The sequence below is a fragment of the Rhea americana genome, unplaced genomic scaffold (assembly GCF_003343005.1).
Source record: "Rhea americana isolate MKP2758 unplaced genomic scaffold, rheAme1 scaffold_165, whole genome shotgun sequence".
Classification (NCBI taxonomy): domain Eukaryota; kingdom Metazoa; phylum Chordata; class Aves; order Rheiformes; family Rheidae; genus Rhea; species Rhea americana.
In genome coordinates, this window is record NW_028185761.1 from 1620723 (window position 1) to 1629275 (window position 8553).

At 48.8% G+C, this 8553-nt stretch overlaps 1 protein-coding gene across 1 annotated transcript in view; it reads right to left on the minus strand.

Moving 5' to 3' along the window:
• Window positions 1-19: 19 nt before the first annotated feature.
• The window catches only part of GDPD5 (glycerophosphodiester phosphodiesterase domain containing 5), a 179076-nt gene continuing 170542 nt past the window's right edge, over window positions 20-8553 (minus strand). The window contains exons 15-16 of the mRNA XM_085300572.1: window positions 4021-4133; window positions 20-2551 (exon numbers count right to left, since the gene is read on the minus strand). Of these exons, the coding sequence (XP_085156698.1) occupies window positions 2436-2551; window positions 4021-4133 (229 nt within the window). The 3' untranslated portion in view covers window positions 20-2435. The remainder of the gene's footprint in view (window positions 2552-4020; window positions 4134-8553) is intronic.

Below are 8553 nucleotides of genomic sequence, written 5' to 3' on the forward strand. Positions count from 1 at the left end.
AAAAAAAAGTCAGCAACTCTTCATTGGATTGCTTTTTACTCTTCCAAGCTTTTAAGCACTTGACCTTTCAATAAAATCATCTTCCAGGATAAGAACAGAACATGCAGGTGACTATCAACAGATGCCAAGATTTAACAAAGTCTCTCACTTGGCAATGACAATCTGCCAGGAATGTTTCAATACAGCACCACATTTAAGGGAGAAGCAACTTGTTCTCAAAGGCCTTCAATTCCACCAAAATCTTGCAGCTCTGCAGGAAAAAATCACCTTTTTTTTYCCCACGGGATTGAAAGAGTACCATATGAAAGGACAGTGTACTAGGAAGGTAAGAGGGAGCACGAACTGGGGTCTTYGTCCACCTACATTCATGAAAAAAATAAAAACCCATGGCAGATATGAATGATTTAAAGTCTTGATTTGCACTGCTTAGGGTGTGCACACTACAGCATCACAATTAAGGTTTGGCGACTTGCTTGCATTAGTAGTAAGAGCGTTCTTCTTCTGTCACTTTGACATTTCATTTCATTTCCTTCACACAGCTAAGTTGGCCAGTTTCGCCTCCAGTTCTTCTGCACTAAGCGTTAGACTGGGATTTCCAAACACCATTGGATTACAGCTAAAAAATTAGCAGTGCAGTGCTGCCGTGATAAGAACTTGCGTTACGTCTTGTTTCTGGCTATACCAAACCTGCATTTGGTGTCCAACGCGATGCACGTCAGCACCCCAGAAACACTCCTCTCTTCYGCAAGGTCACCTCCTTGAGCTGCACAGGCTCTGCAGAGAAACCCCGGCTCTGCCAGTGCCCCGAGCCTCGGCCTTGGCTCCCGCTCCTTCCATAGGAAGCGGCTTTTGTACTTCCCCACATTTTCAAGGCAGTGCACGCCAAACTTCAAAGGAAGCCCGYGATCAATGGGACTTCTCATATTGCACATCATGTCAACCGCGATGCAGCAAGGAAAGAAACTATCCAACAGCAGAAGGATGTGGGGAACAAGCCAAAACCTATTCATGCCAACAGCAGCCTTTTGGCTGGCTCCAGCTGCCTTGGGAACCGGCTCCGTGTGAACAGCAAAGCGACCCAAAAACAGGCTCCTCTCAGCGAGGCCTTGAAGAGCAGAGAGCTGCAGGCTCTTGCAAGAAGGGGAAAAACGCAATTGTAATCTACTTAGTTTCTGCGGGTTTTTTTTGTTTTGTTTTGTTTTTTTAAATCTCTGGTCTAGGATTTTGGTTTATAGCCCCTTGCTTTGGAAAAATGCTGATGAGAGCTCTCGCTTCACAAGCCCCTCAGCATCTGCTGCAAGACTGCCACTCCTTTGGAGGACACTAACATGCAGCCTCGAGAACATTCTGCTTTGAAAGCAAGGAGATAAGGCCTCCTTGAGGGAATAAATTATTTTCCTGGGTCATTTCCCCTGCCAAACTATTTACAAATCCTTCAACCACAGCCTCCTGGCTGGGCCCCAAAAGGCAGAAGCTCGCACTGTAATGTCACCTCTTCTTCGGCAGGTGCAAGGACAGGCAAAGCCAGGAGTGACTGCAAATGCCACTTGAAGTGGCAGGCACTTTAGCCAGATCTCTGAGCAGTGGTGGCACCCACGGCATTGCTTTCTGCAAGCCATCAGGGCTCTCGATAGAGCCCAGGGGAGAGGAAAAAAAAAAAACGAAATCAAATCATTGCTGCCAGTGGATACCAGTTTACAGCCATTTGCCTTAAAACTGCKACTGGTCATTTTTCTCCAAAAAGGCCATTCTCCTGAAATCATCGTTTTGGGAAAGGGGGGCAGGACAGGGAGAAAGTGCCCAAACGAACAAGCCAGTGCAATTCCTCCCCCGGCTCTGAACTTCAGCAGGGAAGAGCAGCGCTATCTTCTCTCGCCTCCAAACAGCCTCCTGTTAAAGTAGAGCTAAAACTTCATTACCCAGGAAGGGGAAAGAAAAAAAACAAAACACAACAACAAAAAACAAAATAAGAATAAAAACAACATTTCACAAGAACTTCACAATGTACGTTTTAAACAGAGTTCAGCTACACAGTCGTTGCACCAAGGAAAGGAGTGGAGTCGAGCGGGGAGAGAAAGGGGAGTCACGTCCCACCTGCTTTCCCCGGGCTCCCCAAGGCTGTTACGTCAAGATTCAAATAACTTCAGCCATAAGGTGGATGATTTAATGAACAACGTATTTCCATTTATGCCCTGGAAAAACAGGTACACTCAAAAAAGACAAAAAAAATTGGACTTTCTACATATTTACAGAAAAGCCCCACAACCTCACAACCAGGGAGGTGGAGTGGCTGCCGATGGGAGAACGGGAAGGGGTGTCTGCCCAACCAGCAGTTCCTCAAAGGTTCCCATCCCGGAGCAGGCAGGAGAGCACGGCTCTCGCAGCCCAAGGGAACGCGGGGAGCTGGCCAAGCCGCGGCGTTGGGTCCGAGCTCCTCAGTTCATCCGCAATTTGGTGTCCCGATGATCTGTGGGGGTCACCATCTCATTGGAGTAGCCGTTCTCAGAGCAGAGCGACAGTTCATCCGTGTTCTCCACGCCGTTGTTGATCTCTGGTGAGAGCAGAGAAGGGGAGATACTGTGAAAACGCCGATAAAAAACAATAAAAGCATTAAAGAGCCTTGGAGCCGCTCATAGTCTTTCYTCCTGGGCACTGATGGGGAAACTGAGGCACCAAGCAGCTGTGAAATTCCAGTACAGCAGCAGTACGCAGAACAGGACCTCTAGGACCCTACAGGGATTTTCTCCCAGGCTTTAAACACTATCCTCAGTTTACACCCACTTACACCAAATCTGAACAGAATCTGGTTCCCAGCAAGATCTCACCTCTGTATCTCATGCCCCGATGATCCCACCAGCATGAGATGCAAAGCAGGACTCCCAAATATGGGACACGCTGTGCCACAGGCTGAATTTTCCACCTTTGCCAGAGGATGCAAGGGAGAGCCTTAATCTCCTCAGCCTAGACTGTTATTCCGGAAACGTAGTCACTGGATTCACTGGGAAAAGTGTRCCTCAACTAATATTTTAATTGTAAATATCAAGCAAAAACTTTCMTTTCAGACGCACAAAACTCAAATATCCCTCCCCTACCTCTAAGGGCATTTTATGTTGAGAGCATTTGGGGGAGGGCTAACTCTGATAGGACTAACAAGGCTTTTCTCGTTCTGAGTTGACTGGATTTGCTCCCAATGTTCACTGCCTCTGGAGAGCAGACTCAGGCCTGCATTTCACATAATAAGCTCTTTGAAGCGATACTTGTCGTTTTGTCCTGCATGTGTGCAGTACAACAAAYGCTGATCCCTGTTGGAGGTCTCTAGCCCCTAATACAAAGAAAGAAAACCAATAAAAAAAACACCAAGGGGGGGGGGGGATTATATTCACATTTCTTAAAATTCTTCACAGCTTAATAAACTAACTTTAATCTTTCAAAGTTGAACAGATTTCTCTCATTGTGCGTGTTTTGGGGAGGTTTTTTTTGTTTGTTTGTTTTTTAAGAGCAGTGCTGAGATGGGCATGTGCAAAAGTTGCCCTTGTGGAAGGAGCCAACATTCACCAATGCAAATAAAAGTCAGGAGGAGCATGAGGACATCAGGAATCCCTTGATCTTTAGTACCGCTAACTGCCAAGCCCACCTCCAACTCATCACCACTGTTCATGGTGACTTGCAGTATTTTAGGATGCCACTGTTTTACTTTGTGTTATAGCTGTTCTCCCCTCTGAATCTCAACCGTACGTGAAGCTGTGGGACATCTGAGAACATTGTGTGGCACAGTGTGGGAAGTTAAATAGAGGATATCTGAGCAAATCAGTGTWCAGAACCAGTTTGGGATGGGTGAGCCGGCACCAAATCCCTCCCATGGTTCAGTGCAGTGTGGTCAGCCCAGCCACTCCATCCCRTGTGCAGTAGGAGATACTATGCAGATGGAGATCATCTCCTCCATCAGCAGAGAACAGGGTGGAGCAGATGGACAGAGTAGAGGGGYCTATCCCACCAGCTCCTGCCTTGCCCTGTACATACCTGAGAAGATCAGCTTCTCCTTCATGATCTTGACATCCCTGCTGGACCGGCGCACAGCAGCACTGAGCATGATCTGCTCTGGGTTGTAAGTCCTGATACTTCCTAGGCGCCACCTGCAAAAGAAGAGAGCGGTGTTACAGGCTGGTCCCCCCCCCACACACGCCAACCTCAGGAGCCTCGTCAAAGCAAGTGGCCACCAGTATGGACACCAGCAAGTCCTAAAGACCCTCATGCCTTTGCTCCCTTGCATCTAACGCAACCCCACTTGGTGGGTGGATGTTCAGAGATGAGAAGGAGTATGTTATCTCAGGGGGGTACAGACAAAAAACAGGTCATCTTTCAGCACCTTGAACTTCCTGATTCCAACAGTGCCAATCCACAAATTTCACCAATGACCAYAGATGCCAGAAGCAACTTGCATCACATCAGCTACCCAACTGCCCTAAGAGATGACCACAAGTGAACTATACCAACTTTTGAGGATGGAAAGAGAGAGAGGAACACAGGACTGAGACAAGCAGAAGAAACTACRACCTTCTCTTCTGTGTGACATGCTCTCACTTGTGGGAGGGGAAAGCTCAAAGACAAACTAAGGTCTCAAACCTGAGACAKGAGGCAGAGACACTGGCACAAGCTGCTCTGAAGGAAAATACAAGCAGTCTCAACACAGGTAACTCAAATAAAGTGTTCTTGAACACAATTTCTGCCAGAGCACTTCCCGCCCAATTGCCGTGGGGTGTTTGGTTAAATGTCTTAATCAACTCCTTTCCTCAGGCAGAGAGGATCTGAGGCTGGCAGGTAGTGAGGGATGTAGCCCATGCTGTCAGATTGGATCCAGAAGCCTGGTAGCTGTTTCTACCCCAAAACCACACTCTTTAAGCCTCAGTAGAACTCAGCGTTTGCCAGAAGTTTCCACCACATGAATAATATGAGGAGGCTGATGGGAACTGGCTGCAAGTTTTTTTAAAAAAACAGCCAGGCTTTTTTCCTCCTTACTGAATAAAGAAAATGGTTGCTGTTAGCAATGAGTGGTGGCAGCAGGTTAAAGGAGACTTTGCTTTTAAATTTCTTTCTCAGCCTAGGAGCTCCCTTGTCACACAGGGACACTTGGCTGTGGATCTGCTTGAAGAGCAAAAGGCAGGCTGCTACAGCAGGGTGGGGAGAGGAAGGCTGGTCGGGCTCAAAGAGGCCATMTCCAAGATCCCTTCACAAAGGGATGCTCTTCAGCTTATGGAGTTTCTGATCTTCTGGCACCATCTAGTGGCTTACACACACAYACATACAAAAGGAGGTAAGTTTTAGGGGGCAACTGCCCTCTCCTAATTTTCTAACACCTTTCCATCCCTGGTTGCAGATGATTTAAGAAGCCCCAAGCATCTCTGGACTGGGCTCACAGCATCATGAGGTTCAACAAGGGCAAGTGCAGACTCCTGCACCTAGGGAGAAATAACCCCAGGCACCAGTACAAGCTGGGGACTGACCTGTTGGAGAGCAGCTCTGCAGAGAAGGACCTGGGAGTGCTGGTGGATGACAGATTGACCACGAGCCAGCAATGTGCCCTTGTGGCCAAGAAGGCCAATGGTCTCCTGGGGTGCATTAGGAAGAGTGTTGCCAGCAGGTGGAGGGAGGTGATCCTGCCCCTCTCCTCAGCCCTGGGGAGGCCTCATCTCGAGTACTGTGTCCAGTTCTGGGCTCCTCAGGACAAGACACACATGGAGCTACTGGAGAGAGTCCAGCATAGGGCTACAGAGATGATCCGTGGGCTGGAGCACCTGCCCTGTGAGGAACGGCTGTGAGAGCTGGGCCTCTTCAGCCTGGGGAAGAGAAGCCTGAGGGGGGGGATCTTCTCAATGTGTACAAGAACCTGAAGGGAGGGTGTGAAGGGGACAGGGACAAGCTCCTTTCAGTTGTCCCGTGTGACAGGACAAGAGGCAATGGGCAGAAACTGAAGCACAGGAAGTTCCACCTGAGTGTGAGGGGGAATTTCTTCCCTGTGAGAGTGACGGAGCCCTGGACCAGGTTGCCCAGAGAGGCTGTGGAGTCTCCTTCTCTGGAGATATTCAAGGCCCACCTGGATGCAACCCTATCTAACATGCTTTAGGTGACMCTGCTTGAGCAGGGGGGTTGGACTGGATGATCTCCAGAGGTCCCTTCCAACCTCACTGATKCTATGATTCTAYGATCAGCCTGACRAAGTGACATCCGTAGAAAAGGTTCTGCAGTTTTTCCAGGAAAATCTAGGCAGTGCCAACCTCCCACTGTTTCCATCCCTTTCCTAGCTCCCTGTGGTAGCACTGCACTGTCAGGCTCTGACTGGGGTATGGATGAAGGCTGCTCTGCTACAGAGAAAAGAGGGAATGGGACAGCAAAGCTGCACATTTACAGTCCTACGGACAGAAGCAACACAGAGGAAGCACAAGGAGGTGGAGAAGTCCTTAAAGCCTAAAAAGATGAAAATAAGAAAATAAGAGCAATTTTGCTTCCATCATTACCTAAGCAGAGCCACACTCTGGCGTGGAAGAAAAGTGTCTGCACTTAGTGTCCTGTGCGGGTAGCTAACCTGCCTGTAGCTCSCACTGCAGTCAGTGGGATTGCAAGCACCTAGGAGCTTGCAGGATCAGATCCTCTTAAACTATAATCAGGAACAAAATACAATGTTAGAGATGAGTCCTTTCTGTGCCTACAATACCAGCATTTTCAGCATCAAGCTGGATTGCTTGGCTGGAGGGCATAAGGACCACTTGCCTAGATGTCTCATGGAGGGCATGAGTCTTAAAGAGTGCAGGGACTGAAGGCTTTTTTCTCCTCCTGCCAAGGCAAGTGCTCATTGCTCTCTTCTCCCCACCTCACACGGTGGCTGCGGTCGTACCCATACCAGTTAACAGCACGAGAGGCCCATGACCCCGCTTACGGGGGTGCAGGAGTGCACTGCTATGACCGAACAAGCTGAGGGGAGTGGGGGAATCCACTCAACTACTCAGACTGATTTGCTTAGTAGTGTTGTCCTGTGGCCTGTGCACCARCCTGAGCTGGGACATACTGGCCTCAGGTATCCTGGGGGTCCCCTCTCCCCAAAAATCAGAGAACTCATAACACAGCCAGCACAGCAGGGTGGCAGGTCAAGCCAAGACTTCTTAGGGATCCAGGAGGGAATTTCACCTCCAGGTAAGAGAAGCAGAGCAGGGCTAGCAGCAGGGATGTGTTTGCAAAGGRGAAACATCCAAGGAGCAAAACCAAAACCAGATCAAACTTGCAGGGATAATGCTTACTCTTTTAGCTCCTATGTAGCAGCTACAGGAAGGAAATCAGGGTCTCAATAACCATCCTCATTTTCAGGGGTATTTTGAAACATCCTCTTAGCTCAAGAGCCACCAGAGCAYTTAACTGTGATGCAGCTCCAGTCAATGCCATATAAAACATCGTCTGCAGTAGCCAGGAGGCTCTGGAGAGCCAGAAAACTTATTTACTATACAACAACACCTTTCCTACCAGCTTGGACACCAYTGTTATCAGGCACGTCTAAGGACAGCAGTGTACAGAAAAGGCCAGGCCAGAGCAGGGCTCGCTGTGCCAAACAAGGGAGCAGGTCAGTCATGTTCTGAAACATTGGCAAAGCAGATCAGATGRACGTGGGGTGGGACACACTGAAAGACACAGAGGCAATGACACACATATAGCACACATTATGTTAGGGCAACAACTGGGGCCTTAGTTTGGAGGGGAGATGCTAAACAGCAYGGAAAGGGAATGGGGTTGGGAAGAAGTCAAGGATAGGTTGGTGCCACATGAAGAGATGGAGTTGAGCAAAGAGCCAAGCCAGCCACAACTGCAGAGCATCCTCATCCTGCTACTGCTCTCATCTGAAGCCTGCCCAACTCCTCCATACCTTTCTCCTCTCCTTACCCATGCATGCAAGTCTGAGAACAAGAGGGAGGCAACAAGGGACCCAAGGAGAGCTCAGCTTGGCTCCATAGCCAGGTTCCATTTTGAAGGTAACGCAAGGATGCGGCGCTCTCAGAATGGCCATCTGCAGATTGACATCGGGTGCACGAGTCCAGGGTACCTCGTGGGGCAGGCAATACGTACAGGCGGCAACCCCAACCCCAGGAAGTGCATGGGCTGAGGGAGAGGGGCAGGTAAGTGCACACACAGAGTAGCTGGTCCTCAGAAGATACAACCCCATTGCTCAAAGCAAAAGGAATGGAGAAGGTAACACACACACAGTTTGGTCCAAGTACAGAAGTGGTGAAGGCTTTACTGCAGAAAGATGATAGAGCCTCCCTCCAAGGGGATAAAAACTACCAGGAAGAAAATWGTCAATATAAGAAAAAATCTGGGCTTCAAGTTTAAGGAGCTTCAAATCCAACATCTCAGGCTCACTTGCTTCTTGGGTGCAATGCTATTTATTTTCATACTATATTTCCACTTTTGCTGTGGTGCAACCAGGAAGAGGCTCCTGAAAGATCCCCAAGCTCAAACAAGTGCAACAGAGGAAGAGCCAAATCCTTCATTCCCTACTGGTTTACTGGTTCA